This window comes from Scyliorhinus torazame, chromosome 1 (assembly GCF_047496885.1).
Source record: "Scyliorhinus torazame isolate Kashiwa2021f chromosome 1, sScyTor2.1, whole genome shotgun sequence".
Lineage (NCBI taxonomy): Eukaryota > Metazoa > Chordata > Chondrichthyes > Carcharhiniformes > Scyliorhinidae > Scyliorhinus > Scyliorhinus torazame.
In genome coordinates this window covers 224,353,915-224,376,817 of record NC_092707.1, presented here as the reverse complement: position 1 = coordinate 224,376,817, position 22,903 = coordinate 224,353,915, and the positions used below count along the sequence as shown (strand labels likewise).

At 46.2% G+C, this 22,903-nt stretch overlaps 2 protein-coding genes across 6 annotated transcripts in view; one reads left to right on the top strand and one right to left on the bottom strand.

Moving 5' to 3' along the window:
• The window catches only part of LOC140419086 (zinc finger protein 292-like), a 277,845-nt gene that overhangs the window by 63,109 nt on the left and 191,833 nt on the right, over nt 1-22,903 (top strand). The window lies entirely within an intron of this gene.
• Nucleotides 1,098-17,446, bottom strand: LOC140419078 (syncytin-2-like). 3 transcript variants are annotated; one of them, XM_072502826.1, is made up of 3 exons: nt 17,364-17,446; nt 15,737-15,852; nt 1,098-3,122 (listed from the first exon to the last, which is right to left on the bottom strand). In XM_072502826.1, exon 3 carries the CDS (start codon nt 2,714-2,716, stop codon nt 1,475-1,477), a length of 1,242 nt encoding a protein of 413 aa, XP_072358927.1. In that variant the 5' UTR covers nt 2,717-3,122; nt 15,737-15,852; nt 17,364-17,446; the 3' UTR covers nt 1,098-1,474. The 3 variants fall into 3 exon arrangements, with proteins under 3 accessions (XP_072358927.1, XP_072358945.1, XP_072358935.1); XM_072502844.1 differs by having other exon boundaries at nt 1,098-3,116; XM_072502834.1 differs by lacking the exon at nt 17,364-17,446 and having other exon boundaries at nt 15,737-15,959.

Genomic DNA, 22,903 nt, shown 5'->3' with positions numbered 1-22,903 from the left:
AGCACAACTACTGGCTGGCACTCTACTCGCCACTCTAATTTGAAACCAAATCAATACGGTTTATCCACCAAATTCTCCTGTTTAGCAATCTAAAGTCTTTGCGGCTGCCCTATTTCTCCTTTTCTGCCAAGGTACTTGTCTCAGCCCTTGTTCACGTGGAGCCTGTATCAGGACAGTTCCTTCCCATCTCCTGTACAGATTTATTGTATCATATGTATTTGGTGTAGTGTGGGTTAAAAGATCGTGTGACTGCTGCAGTCATGTTTTAAAAAATTCTAGTTTGACAGACAGCCAGGTTTTTGGAGCCAGAGATGCAATTGAAGCATTGTAAAAGCTTGGGCTAATAGACTTGTACTTGTATTAAGTGGGTTCCCAGGGGAGTAGATAATTAGAGACATTATGCTGAGTTTAGTAAGATGATACAATTAATGGGAGGAGCATTTAAAAAAATTAATACATGGTTTACAGCAAATTCACATTCCTTTTGAGGCACTCGAGAAAGGTAATCCAGCTGTTGCGAACAAGTGAAGTTGAATATTGTATTAGATTAGAGGAAGAGGTGTATAAAGGTTTGGGAGTATTTTAGAATTCAGCAAAAGGTGACCAAGAAACTGATGAGAAAATAGAATATGAAAGTAAACTAGTGGATTGTAAGAGCTTCTATAGAGATATAAAAAGGAAAAGATCAGTAAAGGCAAATATGGGCCCACTACAGGTAGGGACAGGAGAATTTATAATTGGGAATAAGGAAATGGCAAAGAAACTAAACAAATACTGTGTGATTGTCTTCGTGGAGAAATTTATTAAATTCCCAGGAGTACAGAGAACCAAGATAGTGGTGAGAATGAAGAACCAAAAGAAATTTTTGTTTTCTTAAAAAAAAAAACCTGTACTGGACAAATTTAAAGGGACTGAAAGTTGACAAATCCCCTGGACCTGATGATCTGCATCCCAGTGTTGAAAAAGGTGGCTGTAGTAGGGAGGTCCTGCCAATGACATACCAATGCAGTTGCAACAGCGTGCGGCGCGCGATGCGATTACAATGTGAATTTTCGTTTCCCTTCAGTCCGGATGAAATGATCAATCGAACACCCAAGTTACTTCAACAAATGAATGTTTATTCACAGCCGGGACTTCACCACTGTACTTCAAAGGGTCTGCAGTAGCAAGCCAAAATTAATACAGCAGACAGTTGCTTATAAATAATTAAATGACAATGTTTCCTTCCTAAGGACAGCCCCCTTAGAGGAGGCCTGAGAATTACAGCATTCTGTTGCTCTCTGCTAAAATATAGTTATCTGTAGAATTAGAAACGATTCCCAAGGCCATGTCTTGTTACTACAAATTGTCTAGCGCAAAAGTATAAGTGATTACGAAAAGCCTTGACATTCCATTAGACTAAAAGCTCTGTTTGACATTTCATTTTCCCATCAAGCTCTATTCTAGCTTTAGACTAAAAGCTCTGTTTGACATTCTATAGCTTGAGCCATATTCTCATTCCCCCCCCGACACTTTTACACAAACATTTCATTAGGAAGCTAAACATGATTATTACAAGTATTACAACTACTAGGATTATTAATCCATGCACTAGGTAAGACCCCCATGATCCGGCAAATAACCAATCTAACCACCCATCCCTTGATGTTTCATGCAGCTTCTTAACCTCTTTGCAGATATGATCCACGAGGTGGGTGATGTTCTCCAAACTATCGGGGATGTAGGTGCAACATTCCGAACTGCTCACGGCACAAGTCCCACCTTTGTTTGCAAGGAGGTAATCGAGGGCCATTCGGTTTTGTAGGGCTATGGTTCTTATTGCCACCATTTCATTATTTATCTCAGTCAATGCTTCAGTGGTGTCATTTGCTACCTCCTCCAGGATTTTTGCTATCTTCCCTATTTCCTTCATTGCAAGAGCTACCCCGATAGGGGGAAGCAGGATCCCAAAGTATCGTTGCGTTTTGGTTATTGCTCTCTTTTGTCGCTTCATCATTTGGTAATGGTCGCCTAAATTGACGAGGTGGTGTATAAAGGGGACTACATACCCCAGATAACAGGATCCTGTCCAATTCTCTGGCAGCCAGGGATATGCCTTGTGGCTACAAATAAAGTACGTCCCATTGTACGAAGTGAGTTTATCCACATCAAACCCTTCAGCCATCAGGGAGTACTTGAAGGTACCTGTCCCGTTAGCATAGGGGACGTCCAGTGTACACCCATAAAACTGAGGAGACGTATATGCGGGATAGACCTCTGCTATGTTGGCCACCACAAATCTGTGCTCGCATTGACTAGCACCTACAAATATCCCTTTAACCACATTCCTTACCAAACATATTATTCCCAGTGGTCTTCCCATGTTGGTGGTATTAGTGAGGGTAAGAAACGGAGGCTGGTGGGATTTGTTATAACTTGGTTGGTACCACATCTCAAAGGTGTTCATTGGATAGCCCCCCTCTTTCCAAGGTCCTGGGGATATGGGGAGAAATGCTAAACTAGAAGCTACCCCGCCATCTGGGTGTCTTACCATAGATGCAATTCTTATAGTCCTAGGGGATTGACAAGTACCATTCTGGTAAATATACCTTTCTACTGTTTCTGATAGGTTAAGCGGAACAGGTCTGAGGGGGATCCCTCCCTTAGCATGGGTCAGGATATGTGTACATACCCAGCAACCAGAAACATTCATATCCTTTGCGTACACATATGACATATACAGATACGTGTTTACATGTAATTCCCTTTTTTTCCACAGCCTTGGTCAACGCATCCCAAGGGTAAAGTCTTTTTTTTTTTTTGTTTCTGCAGCTATAGTCCCATTTTACAGTTGACCTGATGACAGGGTAGGTTGCCCTTAGTCACTCCACTGAGTATGGTCCGATTGCATCGTTGTACGTAGGCCAAACATCTGTCCGCAGGGGTCACTTTCCAAGGTCCTTCTCCTGAGCCTTGACTGGTGCAGTGTAAGGTGTCTCCTCGACAGAGGTGATGAGTCTGTCTTCCCTTAGGGCCACAGGTTCTTTTCTTGGTCTCTCCTCCCGTTTCCAAATGTCCCAGCAGGGTTACGATAATAAGTGTGTCCTTCATCCTTTAAATGATGCTGAAGTTATTACCTAGGGCTCAAAACAGAGGGTTATTCTCTATTGCATTTTCACAACCTTACCATGGTGGATGTGGATCCAGGCATTTCTGCCTTCCACCTTTACAGCAGTGGGAGTAGTGAGTAGGACCTGGTGTGGTCCTTCCCATCGGGGTTCTAATCCTTTTCTAACCCAATTACAAATCAGAACATGCTCCCCCGGATTAATAGTGACAGAACTGGACAAGGGAGGTATCTCCTCATAAGCAGCTCGTACCCGTGAATGGAGGCCTTTTAGTACTTTAGTCAAGGCTATCACATAGCTGGCCATTTCAGTGGTCATATGGTGAAACTGTACTTCCTTAGGTTTCCCTTGATCCCAAGGAGTAAGCAAGGGTCTTCCGTATAAAATTTTGGCGGGACTCAGTCGTGTCTTTCCAGCTGGGGTTGCACGTATTTGGAAGAGGGCAATAGGCAATAATTTGAGCCAAGTGGCTCCAGTCTCTGCCTGTAGTTTTGCCAGTTTCGTTTTTAATGTCTGATTAGCCCTTTCTACCATTCCCGCTGCTTGGGGTCGGTATGCGCAGTGTAATTGTTGTTTTATTCCCAGCTGAGTACAGAATTCCTCATTGATCTGTCCCACAAAATGAGGTCCATTATCAGAGCTTAATCAATATGGAATGCCAAATCTAGGAACAATTTCTCGCACCAAAACTTTTACTACCGTGGAAGCTTTGTTATCTACAGTGGGGTAAGCTTCTATCCATTTGCTAAATACATCAACAATAACCAATACATGTTTATAACATTGGCATCTTTCCAACTCAATGTAATCCATCTGGAGTGTCTCAAAGGGACCTTCCGGTAGCGGGGTTTTACCCATTTCACAGGGTATTGCTTTTCCAGGATTATACTGCTGACATACTAGGCAACGACTGCTAATGTTTTGCGCTATGTCATAGATCATAGAATTTACAGTGCAGAAGGAGGCCATTTGGCCCATCGAGTCTGCACCGGCTCTTGGAAAGAGCACCCTACCCAAGGTCAACACATCCACCCTATCCCCATAACCCAGTAACCCCACCCAACACTAAGGGCAATTTTTTGGACACTAAGGGCAATTTATCACGGCCAATCCACCTAACCTGCACATCTTTGGACTGTGGGAGGAAACCGGAGCACCCGGAGGAAACCCACGCACACACTGGGAGGATGTGCAGACTCCGCACAGACAGTGACCCAAGCTGGAATTGAACCTGGGACCCTGGAGCTGTGAAGCAATTGTGCTATCCACAATGCTACCTTGCTGCCCCTGCAGTCTTGGATGCCACCAAGTCTTGAGCAATACGTCACCCGTAGCTCGTGCACCACAATGAGTTGCAAAGTGAACACATTCGGTGACCCAGGCTGCTAATGCATCGGGCATACAAGTTTGCCCTGCCGGGGTGACCCACAATTTGTTTACAGGATCATAACAACATCCCAATTCTTCCCATAGTCTTTTTACACCGGCAGGAGCGTCCTCCTGTAACTGAATGACGTCAGTGATGGTCGGCATTGGCATTTCAGAGGGAGACTGACCCTTGGAGCTTTTAGTCTGGCTCATCATTTTTGGTGCCACCATGTCTTTTAAGCGAGAAGCCTCTTTGGCTTGGTTGTCCGCCTGCCGATTACCCGCGTCCACCATGGTTTTGCATGTCGTATGGGCAGCGCACTTTATTACGGCTATTTGTTTAGGGAGCATTAAAGCCTGTAATAATTGTGTAACTAACTGTTTGTGGGATATCTGAGTGCCTGCAGATGTAAGAAATCCCCTGTTCTTCCATAATTGACCGAAGTCGTGTGTGACTCCAAATGCGTATCTGGAGTCTGTGTAAATGTTTATTTTCTTATTCTCTCCTAACACGCACGCTCGGATAAGTGCAAATAGCTCGGCTTGTTGGGCGGAGAACGGCGTTTCAAATGCTGCTGCTTCTAGGGTTTCGCCCTGCTGATTAACTATAGCGTACCCTGATAATCTATCCCCCCTTTCGCCGACGGAATCACTGCCGTCAGTGAAAACAGTTAAGTCCACATCGGGCAGGGGAGTGTCAGTGAGATCATCGCGCACGGAGGCTTCCTCTCTGAGGAGCGTCAGGCAATCGTGGCCCGGCTGTGAGCATTCCGAGCGTGGTTCGGAGAGAATACTTGCTGGATTGATAGTGGTGCAGTGGCGAAATTGGAGCTTGATTATTCAGCAGATAAATCTTGTATTTGTTCTGCCGAGCCATGGTTAAATGTTGGGTTTGGAGCTGTCCGAGCAATGCCGTGACAGAGTGGGAACTGTAAACCACAATGTCCTGCCGAGGGTAAGGTTAGCCGCCGACTGGAGGCTGTTGTAAATAGAAGCAAGGATCTGTGTGCAGGCGGGATAACCGAGTGCCACAGAGTCAAGCTTAGAGGAATAATAGGCGACGGGACGATGGCGATCTCAGTGATTTTGGGTAAGGACGGCCGTCGCACAGCCAGACTACGGTACAAGATCGTACAAGGGCCGCCCCAGTGCCGGCGCCGGCATCAGGGCGCGTTTGAGCCTTTTAAAAGCCCCTAGAGTCTCTGGGCTTAGCTGAAAGGGTCCCGGGTGGTTAGTAAATGGAGTCAAAAGGCGGGTATCGAGAGTGATATTAGGGATCCACTGGCGACAATAGCTGACCATGCCCAGCCAGCGGCGAACATCCTTAGCAGTAGAAGGGTCTGGAAAATGGCAAATGGGCTGCACATGGCTAGGTGCCAGTGCTCGTGCGTCTGCAGAAAGGAGGATGCCCAAGAATGTAACTTCTGATTGGGCAATCAATACTTTTGCAGGCGAAACTACGTACCCCAGGGCCGAGAGGTGGTTCAACAATTGGGCAGAATCTTCTTTACAACTTTTCTCTGATGGACTAGCAACTAACAGGTCGTCAAGGTACTGAACTAGCGTGGAGCCGCCCTTTAGTTCCAGCTGCTGGAGTTGGGGCTAGAGGCAGCGGGAGAAGAGGGTAGGTGAATGAACGAACCCCTGTGGCAGACGGGTCCATGTATATTGTTGGTTCTGATAGGTAAAGGCAAAGAGGTACTGGCTAGCAGGGTGAAGGGGGAGCGCGAAAAACGCATGTTGAAGATCTACAAGGGAGAAAAATATGGCATTAACCGGGACCTGGGCCAAGATGTGAGCTGGATTAGGGACCAGGGCATAAAGGGGCTGCACAATGGCATTAATAGATCGGAGGTCTTGAACAAGGCAGTACTGGTCAGGCTTGCCGGGTTTAGGACCGGCTAGAATCGGAGTGTTGCAGGGTGACTGACACGGAATTAGTATGTGCTGCTGGATAAGGTGTTTAATAAGGGCTTCCAAGGATGGCAAGGCTTGGGGTTTTAAGGGGTATTGATGAATGGAGGGCAGTGTGACATTTGTTTTTAGCAGAACTTGAATGGGTTCAATGTTGACGGAACCAGCCTGATATTGATCTTCAGCCCATATCCGATTATCTACACAGTTTAGGGGCCTAGCATGGTGATGACTGAGTACAGTGGCGGTGTAACGAGCGTCCGAGTAGAATTGGAGCTGTAAGCGTCCTGGCAGAATTTGGATATCCGTAGAAGTTTGTCTGCGGAATCAAGGGCCATTTGTACCATGGGGCCTAGGTCTTTCGCGTGATATGGAAAATTGACTTTCTTAGTGACATGAGGAATCGTATACCCAGTCTGTTGCCATAAATGTTCTGGGACTATGACGGCTTCGGCTTCCCCTTCAGGTCCTACATCAAAAGTGACTAATTGAATGTCGAAACTGACTCCCAAAAGTGGTGTGTAAAAGCTTTCTAGATGCTTATCCTCGCCTGATCTATCGTAAGCCAGTGTAACGTGCAGTTTGGCCCTTTGGATTTCGGCGGCAGCGGTGCGCAGGGGCCCTCTGGGAGGTGAGTAGCGACTTTAAAACCACTTACCTTTACAGGAGCAGCCCTTTGGATTTCGGCGGCAGCGGTGTGCAGGGGCCTTCTGGGAGGTGAGTACTTACTTTAAAAAGCCTTGCCTTTACAGGAGCAGCCCTTTGGATTTCGGTGGCAGCGGTGCGCAGGGGCCCTCTGGGAGGTGAGTACTTACTTTAACAAGCCTCACCTGGTCCCGTGTCTGTTCTTCTTTTCTGTTTTATTTGTTTTTATATAAGGCGGGAACCGGAAGTTCGACCCGCGGACCTCTGGGAAGTCCCCCCCCAACCAATAAATTCTGGTGGAGAGGAAACCCGAGACACTACACGTGTAGTGTCTCCCACCCGCCCTCCTCCTCTAACCTAATAATAAGACCCATTGGTGTAAGGTAAGTGCCATATTATATTATTATTATATTATTAGCATTGTGCAGGTCAAAGTTCGGAGTTGGAGGAGCAGTCTGTGTCAGCGAGAGAACCTGAGAACATCTAAGACACTCAGAAGGTAAGAAGGTAAGTAAGTGATTTTTACTTATTTTTACTTTTATACCTTTTTTCAAATTGTGTGTGTCGGGGGGAAACTGAAGTGACATCAGAGAAAAGCTGTGGCCAGAGTGGCTGGTTGGGATTCTACCCTAAATTTTAAAAAAAAATTTGAGTATTTGGTAACTAATTAAACATAATAACTTAATTATAATTTAGAGGGATATCTAAGCCAGAGATCGGAGAGTATTATAGTTAGCTATCGCATTTCTATTAGAAATCTAGTGCTAGGAAACAGGTAGTTGACAGTAACTTTGAAATTTTTATTAAAATATTCTTTAAAAAAAGACAAATTTTAATTAATTGACGCAATGTCAGTTAGAGGGGTGCTGTGCTCTGACTGTGAGATGTGGCAGGTCCGGGAGGCTTCCAGAGTCCCGGATGGCTTCATATGCAGAAAGTGCACCCGACTGGAGCTCCTCACAGACCGCATGGTTCGGTTGGAGCAGCAATTGGATGCACTTAGGAGCATGCAGGTGGCGGAAAGCGTCATAGATCGCAGTTATGTAAATGTGGTCACACCCAAGTTGCAGGCAGAGAAATGGGTGACCACCAGAAAGGGCAGGCAGTCAGTACAGGAATCCCCTGTGGTTGTCCCCCTCTCGAACAGGTATACCCCTTTGGATACTGTCGGGGGGATAGCCTATCAGGGGAAAACAGCAGCAGCCAGAGCAGTGGCACCACAGCTGGCTCTGATGTTCAGAAGGGAGGGTCAAAGCGCAGAAGAGCAATAGTAAAAGGGACTCTATAGTCAGGGGCACAGATAGGCGCTTCTGTGGACGTGAAAGAGACTCCAGGATGGTATGTTGCCTCCCTGGTGCCAGGGTCCAGGATGTCTCCGAACGGGTAGAGGGAATCCTGAAGGGGGAGGGCAAACAGGCAGAGGTCGTTGTACATATTGGTACTAACGACATAGGCAGGAAGGGGCATGAGGTCCTGCAGCAGGAGTTCAGGGAGCTAGGCAGAAAGTTAAAAGACAGGACCTCGAGGGTTGTAATCTCGGGATTACTCCCTGTGCCACGTGCCAGTGAGGCTAGAAATAGGAAGATAGAGCAGATAAACACGTGGCTAAACAACTGGTGTAGGAGGGAGGGTTTCCATTATCTGGACCACTGGGAGCTCTTCCGGGGCAGGTGTGACCTGTATAAGAAGGACGGGTTGCATCTAAACCGGAGAGGCATAAATATCCTGGCCGCGAGGTTTGCTAGTGTCACACGGGAGGGTTTAAACTAGTATGGCAGGGGGGTGGGCACGGGAGCAATAGGTCAGAAGGTGAGAGCATTGAGGGAGAACTAGGGAATAGGAACAGTGTGGCTCTGAGGCAGAGCAGACAGGGAGAAGTTGCTGAACACAGCGGGTCTGGTGGCCTGAAGTGCATATGTTTTAATGCAAGGAGCATTACGGGTAAGGCAGATGAACTTAGAGCTTGGATTAGTACTTGGAACTATGATGTTGTTGCCATTACAGAGACCTGGTTGAGGGAAGGGCAGGATTGGCAGCTAAACGTTCCAGGATTTAGATGTTTCAGGCGGGATAGAGGGGGATGTAAAAGGGGAGGCGGAGTTGCGCTACTTGTTCGGGAGAATATCACAGCTGTACTGCGAGAGGACACCTCAGAGGGCAGTGAGGTTATATGGGTAGAGATCAGGAATAAGAAGGGTGCAGTCACAATGTTGGGGGTATACTACAGGCCTCCCAACAGCCAGCGGGAGATAGAGGAGCAGATAGGTAGACAGATTTTGGAAGAGAGTAAAAACAACAGTGTTGTGGTGATGGGAGACTTCAACTTCCCCAATATTGACTGGGACTCACTTAGTGCCAGGGGCTTAGACGGGGCGGAGTTTGTAAGGAGCATCCAGGAGGGCTTCTTAAAACAATATGTCGACAGTCCAACTAGGGAAGGGGCGGTACTGGACCTGGTATTGGGGAATGAGCCCGGCCAGGTGGTAGATGTTTCAGTAGGGGAGCATTTCGGTAACAGTGACCACAATTCAGTAAGTTTTAAAGTACTGGTGGACAAGGATAAGAGTGGTCCGAGGATGAATGTGCTAAATTGGGGGAAGGCTAATTATAACAATATTAGGCGGGAACTGAAGAACATAGATTGGGGGCGGATGTTTGAGGGCAAATCAACATCTGACATGTGGGAGGCTTTCAAGTGGCAGTTGAAAGGAATACAGGACCGGCATGTTCCTGTGAGGAAGAAAGATAAATACGGCAATTTTCGGGAACCTTGGATGACGAGTGATATTGTAGGCCTCGTCAAAAAGAAAAAGGAGGCATTTGTCAGGGCTAAAAGGCTGGGAACAGACTAAGCCTGCGTGGAATATAAGGAAAGTAGGAAGGAACTTAAGCAAGGAGTCAGGAGGGCTAAAAGGGGTCACGAAAAGTCATTGGCAAATAGGGTTAAGGAAAATCCCAAGGCTTTTTACACATACATAAAAAGCAAGAGGGTAGCCAGGGAAAGGGTTGGCCCACTGAAGGATAGGCAAGGGAATCTATGTGTGGAGCCAGAGGAAATGGGCGAGGTACTAAATGTATACTTTGCATCAGTATTCACCAAAGAGAAGGAATTGTAGAACATAGAACAATACAGCGCAGTACAGGCCCTTCGGCCCACGATGTTGCACCAAAACAAAAGCCATCTAACCTACACTATGCCATTATCATCCATATCTTTATCTAATAAACTTTTAAATGCCCTCAATGTTGGCGAGTTCACTACTGTAGCAGGTAGGGCATTCCACGGCCTCACTACTCTTTGCGTAAAGAACCTACCTCTGACCTCAATTACCTCTCAGTTTAAAAATTGGTAGATGTTGAGTCTGGAGAAGGGGGTGTAGATAGCCTGGGTCACATTGTGATCCAAAAAGACGAGATGTTGGGTGTCTTAAAAAATATTGAGGTGGATAAGTCCCCAGGGCCTGATGGGATCTACCCCAGAATACTGAAGGAGGCTGGAGAGGAAATTGCTGAGGCCTTGACAGAAATCTTTGGATCCTCGCTGTCTTCAGGGGATGTCCCGGAGGACTGGAGAATAGCCAATGTTGTTCCTCTGTTTAAGAAGGGTAGCAAGGATAATCCCGGGAACTACAGGCCGGTGAGCCTTACTTCAGTGGTAGGGAAATTACTGGAGAGAATTCTTCGAGACAGGATCTACTCCCATTTGGAAGCAAATGGACGTATTAGTGAGAGGCAGCACGGTTTTGTGAAGGGGAGGTCGTGTCTCACTAACTTGATAGAGTTTTTCGAGGAGGTCACTAAGATGATTGATGCAGGTAGGGCAGTAGATGTTGTCTATATGGACTTCAGTAAGGCCTTTGACAAGGTCCCTCATGGTAGACTAGTACAAAAGGTGAAGTCACACGGGATCAGGGGTGAGCTGGCAAGGTGGATACAGAACTGGCTAGGCCATAGAAGGCAGATATACTTGGCCTGGAACCAAATGAGTTAATTTGGTCTAGATGTATCTGTCAATTTAAAAGATATTAAAATCCATAATCTCCGCTATATGAAAATTCCCAATCAGCAAATTTGATGTGTCATGAACATAGAGAAAATAATAACTAGGAACAGGAGTAGGCCATCTGGCCCCTCGAGCCTGCTCCGCCATTTAATGAGATCATGGCTGATCTTTGTGGACTCAGCTCCACTCTCCGGCCCGTACACCATATCCCCGAATCCCTTTATTCTTTAGAAAGGCATCTATCTTTTTCTTAAAAAGGTTTAAAGAAGGAGCCTCAACTGCTTCACTGGGCAAGGAATTCCAGAGATTCACAACCCTTTGGGTGAAGAAGTTCCTCCTACACTCCGTCCTAAATCTACCTCCCCTTATTTTGAGGCTATGGCCCCGAGTTCTGCTTTCCCCGACCAGTGGAAACAACCTGCCCGCTTCTATCCTATCTACTCCCTTCATAATTTTATATGTCTCAATAAGATCCCCCCCGCATCCTTCTAAACTCCAATGAGTACAGTCCCAGTCTACTCAACCTCTCGTCATAATCTAATCCCCTCAACTCTGGGATCAACCTAGTGAATCTCCTCTGCACTCCCTCCAGTGCCAATATGTCCTTTCTCAGGTAAGGAGACCAAAACTGAACACAATACTTGAGATGCGGCCTCACCAACACCCTATACAATTGCAGCATAACCTCACTACCCTTGAACTCCATCCCTCTGGCAATGAAAGACAAAACTCGATTAGCCTTCTTAATCCCCTGTTGCACCTGCACACCAACTTTTTGCAACCCGTGTACCAGCACACCCAGGTCCCTCTGCACAGCAGTATGTTTTAACATCTTACTGTTTAAATAATAATCGTTCTGCTGTTATTCCTCTCAAATGGATAGCCTCACACTTGGCAACATTGAATTCCATCTGCCAGACCCTAGCCCATTCACCTAACCTATCCAAATCCTTCTGCAGACTTCCGGTATCCTCTGCCCTTTTTGCTTTACCACTCATCTTAGTGCCGTGTGCAAACTTTGACACATTGCACTTGGTCCCCAACTCCAAATCGTCTATGTAAATTGTGAACAACTGCGGGCCCAACACTGATCCTTGAGGGACCCCACTAGTTACAGGTTGCCAACCAGAGAAACACCCATTTATACCCACTCTCTGCTTTCTGTTAGTTAACCAATCCTCTACCCATGCTACCACTTTACCCTCAATGCCATGCATCTTTAGTTTATGCAGCAACCTTTTGTGTGGCACCTTGTCAAAAGCTTTCTGGAAATCCAGATATACCGCATCCATTGGCTCCCCGTTATCTACTGCACTGGTAACGCCCTCAAAAAATTCTACCAAATTAGTCAGACACGACCTACCCTTTGTGAACCCATGCTGGGTCTGCCCAATGGGACAATTTCCCTCCAGGTGCCCCGCTATTTCCTCCTTAATGATAGATTCCAGCATTTTCCCTACAACCGAAGTTAAGCTTACCGGCCTATAATTACCCGCTTTCTGCCGACCTCCTTTTTTAAACAGTGGTGTCACGTTTGCTACTTTCCAATCCTCTGGGACCACCCCAGAGTCTAGTGAATTTTGATAAATTATCACTAGTGCGTTTACAATTTCCCTAGCCGTCTCTTTTCACACTCTGGGATGCATCCCATCAGGGCCAGGAGACCTGTCTACCTTTAGCCCCATTAGCTTGCCCAATACTGCCTCCTTAGTGATTACAATCATCTCAAGGTCCTCACCTATCATATCTTTATTTCCATCAGTCACTGGCATGTTATTTGTGTCCTCCACTGTGAAGACTGACCCATAAAACCTGTTCAGCTCCTCAGCCATTTCCCCGTCTCCTATTATTAAATCTCCTTCTCATCTTCCAAAGGACCATTATTTACCTTAGCCACTCTTTTTTGTCTTATATATTTGTAGAAGCTTTTACTATCTGCTTTTATGTTCTGAGCCAGTTTACTTTCATAGTCTACCTTACTCTTCTTTATGGCTTTTTTAGTAGCTTTCTGTTGTCCCCTAAAGACTTCCCAGTCCTCTAGTCTCCCACTAATTTTTGCCACTTTGTATGTTTTTTCCTTCAATTTGATACTCTCCCTCACCTCCTTAGATATCCACGGTCGATTTTTCCCCTTTCTACCGTCTTTCGTTTTTGTCGGTATGAACCTTTTCTGAACACTGTGAAAGATCGCTCGGAAGGTTCTACACTGTTCCTCAACTGCTTCACCATGAAGTCTTTGCTCCCAGTCTACCGTAGCTAGTTCTTCTCTCATCCCATTGTAATCGCCTTTGTTTAAGCACAAAACAGTAGTGTTTGATTTTACCTTGTCATCCTCCAACTGTATTTTAAATTCCACCATATTGTGGTCGCTCCTTCCAAGAGGATCCCGAACTATGAGATCATTAATCAATCCTGCCTCATTACACAGGACCAGATCTAGGACCGCTTGTTCCCTTGTAGGTTCCATTACATACTGTTCCAGGAAATTATCCCGGGCATATTCTATAAACTCCTCCTCAAGGCTGCCTTTACCAACCTGGTTAAACCAATCGATATGCAGATTAAAATCTCCCATGATAACTGCTGTACCATTTCTACATGCATCCGGTATTTCTTTGCTTATTGCCTGCCCTACCATCCTGTTACTATTTGGTGGCCTATGGACTACTCCTATCAGTGACCTTTACGCCTTACTATTCCTGATTTCCACCCAAATTGATTCAACCTTGTCCTCCACAGCACCAATATCATCCCTTACTATTGCCCAGATGCCATCCTTAAACAACAAAGCTACACCACCGCCCTTACCGTCCATTCTATCCTTTCGTATAGTCTGATACCCTTGGATATTTAACTCCTAGTCGTGACCATCTTTTAACCATGTTTCAGAAATGGCCACTAAATCATAGTCATTCACGATGATTTGCGCCATCAACTCATTTACCTTATTTCGTATACTACGAGCATTCAGGTAAAGTACACTTATGCTGTTTTTTATGTCTTTGTTATCATAGAATTTACAGTGCAGAAGGAGACCATTCGGCCCATCAAGTCTGCACCGGCTCTTTGAAAGAGCACCCTCCCCAAGGTCAACACCTCCACCCTATCCCCATACCCCAGTAACCCCACCCAACACTATGGACAATTTTGGACACTAAGGGCAATTTATCATGACCAATCCACCTAACCTGCACATCTTTGGACTTGTGGGAGGAAACCGGAGCACCCGGAGGAAATACATGCAGACACTGGGAGAACTTGCAGACTCCGCACAGACAGTGACCCAAGCCGGAATCGAACCTGGGACCCTGGAGCTGTGAAGCAATTGTGCTAACCACCATGCTACCATGCTGCCCCTAATGAATCCTAACACCTTGATCAGTAACTTTTTGCAAATTATTTTTCCTCTTCCCCTTTCTCCTAATTTTCCTTGTCTTTGAACCCATATCTCTACATAATAACCTGTCACGTAACCTGCTGCCTTGATCTCCATTAACCATTATACTGTCCATAGCTTTACACTTCCCTTCCCCCCAACTTGCTAGTTTAAAGTCCTTGTGACCAACCTATTTATCCTATTCGCTAGAACACTGGTCCCAGAATGGTTCAGGTGAAGACTGTCCCAACGGTACAGGCCCCTCCTGCCCCAGTACTGATGCCAATGCCCCATGAAATGGAATCCCTCTTTCCCGCACCACTCCTTTAGCCACGTGTTAACTTCTCTAATTTTCTCAAGCCTATGCCAATTGGCACGTGGCTCAGGTAGTAATCCAGAGATTATAACCCTGGAGGACCTGCTCTTTAATTTAGTCCCTAGTGTTTGATAATCCCCAAACAGGTCCTCTTTCCTAGTCTTACCTATGTTGTTCGTCCCAACGTGGACCACAACAACTGAATCCTCCCCCTCCCTCTCCAAAATCCTTTCAAGCCGATCAGAGATGTCCCTCACCCTGGCACCGGGCAGGCAACATACCATGCGGGACTCTTGATCTGGCTTACAAAGGATGCCATCAATCCCCCTAATTATAGAATCCCCTACAACTACCACTTGTCTTTTTGCTCCCCCCTCTTGAATGGCTTCCTGTACCACGGTGCAGTGGTCAGTCAACTCATCCTCCCTACAGCCCTCTTCCTCATCCACACAGGGAGCAAGTACCTCATACCTGTGGGACAAGGTCAAGGGCTGAGGCTCCTCAACTCCTAAACTCAGGATCCCCCTACCTGCCTCCCTTGCAGTCACACCACTCTGTCCCTGACCACTGTCCGAATTAACAGAACTTATTCTACCGGGTGTGACTGCCTCCTAAAACAAAGCGTCCAGGTAATGTTCCCCCTCCCTGATGTGCCGCAGTGTGTGCAGCTCGGTCTACAGCTCATTTTCTGAGCCGAAATTCCTCGAGCAGCCAACACTTGCTGCAGATGTGGTCACTGACGGTCTCAATGGGATCCACCAGTTCCATCATCATACATCAACAGCACATCACCTGTCCAGCCATATTCAACTAGTTAATTAATTTAAATATTTTTAAAAAAAAAAAAATCTTTATAGAACCTCAAGGATAAACCCGAACACCAACAAAAACACAGCCCTCTCTCGCCACTCACCCGAACTCAGTCACTCACCTGAACTCGGATGCACTCTGTTCCAATCAGCACTCTGTGTCTAAAGGCACTCCTGCCACACCTGTTGTGCACTCACCTCTCCCAGCACTGTCCCGGCTCTCTCCTCCCGCGTTTTTTAAATCTCCCGGCTCTCTCCTCCGGCGCTGTTTTCGCTGTCCCGGCTCGCTCTGCTCCCGCGCTGTAGTGAAATCTCTGCCAGTTGGGGGGAAAAAACAGGACAGAGGTTTTCAAATGTAGTTACATCATCACTGCCCTTAACCAAAGCAGGGAACAGAGCACATTGGGCTCCTTAAACAAAGAACACTTGTCTTTAAATTCCAATTTAGATTACTTTGTTTTTTCCAATTTGAGCTAAGCGCACCCAGGATTATGCCAAGCTTAAACTAATCATTTCCAAATCCCAATTAATATACTTTGATTTTTTTCTTTTACTTTCTGAGGATTGTGTTCCAAGTAACTTCCACGATGTTGATAATTATTACTCTATATATTTTTTATATTTAAGGAATTTCAAATTGCAATATTGATCCCGTTTATAACTGTCACTTGATTTCAAACTCAGTTTTGCAAAATCACCATTTAGGGAAAACAAAGGAAATCCATAAATTCTTGATTGAACACACATTCATTCATCCACGGGGGCTCCAGTCAAACAAAGGAAATTCAAAGTGTGTTACTTTCATTCGATCTCAACAAAATGAAAATATTAGAATTCTCAAAGAAAACAAAGAACGTGGATTAAGACAGTTGTCTTCATTCTTTGAAAGCCAATTAACACTCATCTTTATATTCTCTCATTGTCTCTGTCTCTCTCTCTCTCTCTCTCTCTCTCTCTCTATTTATAAAACATGCACACATATGTATGTACATATGATATAGATTTAACACATTTCTGCAGCCACAGGGGGCTTTTCCATTGCCCCAGAATCACTCGCTCAAACAGTGCTTTACAGCTTGTCCTGTTCCTCACTTGACCTAATTCAAAATACAACTGCATACATACATTAAACAAGCAACTTTAAAATAACTAACAAAACCAGACCAGAGGGTTAACTCAATGACACAGGCTGTAGAAAACATAGAAACAGCAACTTATACACAGGTTATTTTTTTCAGTTGCCAGCAGCTCTGAATGAGTTGACTAAAGTCTGCAGATTATCTTTTAACCTTGTATTCAATAATTATTTCCCAATTTCTTTCCAGTGCATTCAGAATATAGTTGAAACTCTTTCCAAATTGTTCATTGTTTTAAAACTCAAAACACATATCTCCCCAATCTATATCTCTTGGGATGGAGACTGTAGACTCTCCGGACTGGAGACACTAACCTACTTTTCCTAACTTCTATCATTAAGGTGCTCCCAGAGCACCGATTTCTGCACTGCCTAAAACTCATATACCAAGACTTTCTTTTATTCTCTGAATAATCCCTGACTATCTGGAGCACGTATTTCCACACTGACTTCCTGTAAAACTCATATCCCCCTTCCCCTTTGACACAAAGGGTCCTTCGAGGAGCCTTTTGTCACTGGCCACCTTCCACTATGTGGTTTGAATATTATTTTCCTATTCCTAGACTTTGGGCCCGAGACCCTTGCTTTTTAAAAACTTTTTAACTGTTTCTCTGCTAATTCTATCACTCATTATTTATCAGTACAGATACGGAAAGCATGCCGGATTTCCGTCAGTACTAACAAATTTACCAATTACAGGACGGTTAACACTACCAAACAGTGCAGGAGGGGGTGGGTAAACCAACCGTCACCCAGTGAGAGGAGCACGATGCAACAGTGCTGCACTTTTTAACCAAGAGTGTCTGCACCCTACTTAATGACCTTTGGGCCCCAGAACCTTGTTATTTATTATAGTACTTGACCCATTTGGTTCACTTCTCAATTGGGCACTCTGCCATTTCTCTACGCTTATTCTCTCTCTCTCTCTCTCTCTCTCTCTCCCTGGGATTCGTCATGGGTGTGTGGGAATTGACCGGGGTAGGGGTTCGGCTTTTGTTAAATTCCCTCCCACAGATTTTACCCTTGACTACCTGATGGATCTGTATTTTGTTAATTAATTTATGTCGCCGCACTATATATCAATCTTACGGAACTTGACACTGAGCTTCTTGGGTGAAGTCAAGTATATCTTTATTTATGTCAGTTTCAAAGTCTATTGAGCAAGTCAAATTTTATATGAATACAGAATCTAAAAAGTTTTGTCCAACGCAAATACAAATGATTGAGTTGAATTCAAGATACAATTCAGTTTGAAGTAATTTCTTCAGATCAAAATGCACGATACAAAAATGAAACAAAAATAAATAGCTGTTTGCTAAGCAAAATAGAAATCTGTTTCAAAGGTTAGGTTAAAAATGAATTCCGAGAGAGCGCAGAAGTTTTCTCCCAGTCTCTTTAAAGAAATCATTACTGTTTTAGGCTCTGTCCCCTTTACTGACTGTAATTGGGTTACAATAATTGTTATTCATCTAATTGACCAAAATGTCTGTCTATCAAATTTTAAGAGATAATATGGGATGGGAAAACTTCTCTATGTTTCTATAATATGGTGTGTTCGGACCACCTGTTTCCCACCATGTTCTCCAGAACTGGGATGTTTGCCCAGTAATGATGATAATGGGTCTATTCCGCAACGTGGATAGTCAGTTTGAATACTGACTCCCTTATCAGATCTTTCCATGCTCTCAGCATTTTCTGCTGTCATGGCTTAATATATATTTTTAATAGTATAATGTCACTAAATCATTTCTTCCCCTAAACCTTTATTACCTATAATAAAGAAGGTTTCTATCACTACCCGGGGGCCCCCCCACGGTTGCATGGCCCGCGATCGGGGCCCACCATTCTGCGGGTGGACCTATGCCGTGGGGGCACTCTTTCCTTCCGTGCCGGCCTCTGTAGGGCTCCGCCATGGCCAGCACGGATAAGAAACCCCCTGCGCATACGTGGAACCACGCCGGCAATCCTGCGCATGCGCCAACCCCTCCGCTGCTGGAGGATTCCACACCTTCCAGTCAGCCCGACGCCAGAATGGCTCGCGCCACTCTTGGCGCCAGCGCGGGCCATCCGGCCAGTTGCGGGAGAATCCCGCCCCTGGTTTATGGCCCAATTTATTGGTGGAAAACTTGTACTCTTCACTCACTCAATACTGGCTGTCATGTGGGTCATTTACCCTTTAAATTCAAGCTCATTGAATCATAGAATTGACAGTGCAGAAGGAGGCCATTCGGCCCATCGAGTCTGCACTGGTCCTTGGAAAGAGCACCTCACCTCCACCATATCCCCACATCTCCACCCTAACCCGTAACCCCACCTAACCTTTTTTGGACAACTTTGAACTGTGGGAGGAAATCGGAGCACCCGGAGGAAACCCACGCAAACATGGGGAGAACTTGCAGACTCCGCACAGACAGTGACCCAAGCTGGGAATCTAACCTGGGACCCTGGAGCTGTGAAGCAGCTGTGCTACCTTGCTGCCCTGAGTGCTCAAGCTGAGTGTTGGAGAATACAAGGTCGGTGAGTTCGAATTCGGAGCAACTGCCCAACCATGGGACGCCACTGTAGTAGCTGTAAAATCTCAAACACTTCGACCAATTTATTATTCAAATGATTTAGCCAGGTGCCCATGTTAGCAAAATGAACAAGGACAAAACAAGTTCATAGTTTCTCACAATTTTATTCACAATTCTTTCACTCGCACAAAATATGACTCCCGACTCACAGCTGAGCTCTAGGTATTACCTGCACTGGACAGGCTACGATCACTCGATCTGGATATCTTCTTTGGACTTCGAAACCCAGCGTCCCCTCTTTTTGCAATGGTTGTGCCTGTGGGACTCTCAGGTTATAGCTGAAGATCTGTTCCAATGTTCCTTTGTTTATACTGGTCTGCTAGCATTGAGTCATAGGGACATGCCCACAACTGGACTGAGTTCTATTGTCCCATCCAAACCCAAACTCATTGATGGGAATAAACAGGATGCTCTTGTTCATCCAGGGTGATTCAGTGAAAATCTGTTGTCCTCTGAAGCACTCTCATCTGACCAGCTATGGGCGGCGTGGTAGTACAGTGGTTAGCACTGTTTCACAGCGCCAGGGACCCGGGTTCGATTCCTGGCTTTGATCACTGCGGAGCCTGCATGTTCTCCCCGTGTCTGCGTGAGTTTCCTCCGGGTGCTTCGGTTTCATCCCACAAGTCCTGAAAGACCTGCTGTTAGGTGAATTGGACATTCTGAATTCTCCCTCCGTGTATGCGAGCAGGTGCCAAAGTGTGGCGATTAGGGGCTTTTCACAGTAACTTCATTGCAGTGTTACTTGTAAGCCTACTTGTGACACTAAACTTATTATTAACTCATTATGATGTCTGATGACTTCTTTGGTTTGTTCTTCGTCCTGCTGCAAAGTTGATCACCTGTGTCTGGAAATTTGTTCTATATTCATAGCATGGTCTTGTTCTCTTGTGTAAATGTGAGTGGGTAATCACAAAGTCAATATAGCAATACCGAGTTTGTGTTGACTTGTGTGCTGTTGCAGGCAACCAGTATTACTTCATCCAGGCCTCATGTGGCAGTTTCTGTTCCTGATCTGTATCTTGTCAGCTTGTTTCCAGTACCACACCAGGTATGGCCCTTGGCCGTGTCTTTACCAGGGAGAAGAAAGATTATGAATGGAGGATATTCGGAACTGAATGTAGCTGATACTGAAACCTAAAAGGGTTTGCTGATTCTACTATTTATGGACAGAATTTGCAAAAAAAAAAAATTTTAAAACCCATTTATTAAGGTATTTGTAATTTTATAATAACCGTAACAACAACAGTAAACAATGCAACTCCACATGCAAACCTGTTGCATAAATCATCTCCATCCCTACTACCCTAAACAGAAAATAGCCTAACTTCCCTCCCACCTCTTTAAATTTTTTGCCTCTGCTGACAATTAATTTTCCCCGAAGAAGTCGACAAACGGCTGCCACCTCCGGACGAGCCCTAGCATTGACCCTCTTAGAGCGAACTTGATTTTCACAAGACTGAGAAACCCAGCCAAGTCGCTAACCTAGGTCTCTGATTTTGGGGGCTTCGAGTCCCTCCACGCTAGCAATATCGGTGTCCGGAGGCTACCAGGGAGGCAACCTGCCTGCGTGGGTTTCCTCCGGGTGCTCCGGTTTTCTCCCACAGTCCAAAGATGTGCGGGTTAGGTGGAGGGGCAGCAAGGTGGCATAGTGGTTAGCACAGTTGCTTCACAGCTCCAGGGTCCCATGTTCAATTCCCGGCTCGGTCACTGTCTGGGTTACGGGGATAGGGTAGATACGTGGGGTTCAATAGGGTGCTCGGATGCTCTTTGTAAGAGTTGGTGCAGACTCGATGGGCCGAATGGCCTCCTGCACTGTAAATTCTATGAAAGGCCAAAACGTCAGCCTCTCTTGCTCCCTGAACTCCCGGATCTTCCGGCACTCCAAAAATCACCACCTCTGGACTTGGCACAACACGTGTTTTTAGCACCGTGCACATGACATCTGCAAAACCCTGCCAGAATCCCCTGAGCTTCGGGCATACCCAAAACATATGGACATGATTTGCTGGCCTCCTCGCATACCTGTCCTCTACCCCAAAAAACTTGCTCATCCGGGCCACTGTCATGTGTGCCCGGTGGACTACCCACAGACCTGCCTCTATCTCTCCCTCCAGCTCATCTTCCCATTTGCCCTTCAGCTCCTCTATCTGAGTTACCTCCGACTCCATAAGTTCTTTGTAGATATCCGATACCTTCCCCTCTCCCACCCCCGTTCTAGAAACTACCCTGTCCTGTATCCCCCGTGGCGGTAGGAGGGAAAGGTCGAAACCTGCCTTCGCAAAAATTCATGTGCCTGCAGATACCTGAATCCGTTTCCTGCTGGCAATTCAACTTTCTCCTCTAAATCCTTCAAACGGGAAGCTCCCATCTATGAATAAAGGCCCCATCCTCTCGATCCCTGCTCTCTGCCACCTCCGAAACCCCCCCATCTAGCCTTCCACCGATGATTGTTACAAATTGGGGCCCAGACCGATGCTCCCTCCACTCTCATGTGCTTCCTCCACTGCCCCCAGATTCTCAGGGCCGCCATTACCACCGGGCTTGTGGAGTACCGGACCGGCGAGAATGGGTATCATTGCCCCCAGACTTGTGTCTTTACACGATGCCGCCTCCACTCGCTCCCACACCGGACCCCCCCGCCCTACTGCCTACTTCCTAATCATGGCTATATTTGTCACCCAGTAATAGTTGCTAAAGTTCGGCAGCGCCAACCCACCCTCCCTTGACCACGCTCCAGCAACACCTTTTTCATTTGCGGAGTTGTACCCGCCCACACACAACCCAAAATCACCTTTTAGCGGTTTAAAGAAGGCCCTTGGGATAAAGATGGGGAGGCACTGAAAAACAAACCAAAATCTGAGGAGGACTGTCATTTTCACTGTCTGTACGCCAGTCTGTCACGCCAGTGACAGCGGGAGCATGTCCCACCATCTAAAGTCCACCTTCATTTGCTCTACTAGCCGGGTCAGATTTATCTTACGTAATGTCTCCCATTCCCATGCCGCCTGGATTCCCAAATAGCGGAAGCTCCCTTCCAGCACGCTAAACGGCAGCGCTCTCCTGCCCTCATCTGGATCGCAAACATCTCGCTTTTCCCCATATTATACCCCGAAAACCAGCCAAATTCCCCTAAGATCCGCATAATTTCCCCCACCCCCCCAACAGGTCAGAAATATACAGGAGCAGGTCGTCAGCATACAACAAGACCCTGTGGTGTCTCTTTCCCCCCCCCCCCCCCCCCCCAATAATTCCACTCCACCCGGTCAAAAGGCCTTTTCCACGTCCATCGCAACCACTACCTCCACCTCCCTTCCCTCAGAGGGCATCATAACATTTAAGAACCTTCTAACGTTGGCCGTTAGCTGCCTGCCCTTAAACCCTGTCTGGTCTTCCCCTATCACCTCCGGGACACGGTCTTCTATCCTTGAGGCCAAGATTTTAACCAAAAGTCTAGTGTCAACATTCAATTGGGAGATTGACCTGTATGACCCGCATAACTCTGGGTCCTTCTCCCGCTTAAGGATCAGTGAGATCGAGGCCTGTGACATTGTTGGGGGAAGGACACCCTGCTCCCTTGCCTCATTAAATGCCCTCACCAGCAACGGGCCCAGCATCTCGGAGAACCTCTTGTAGAATTCCAATGGGTAGCCGTCCGGC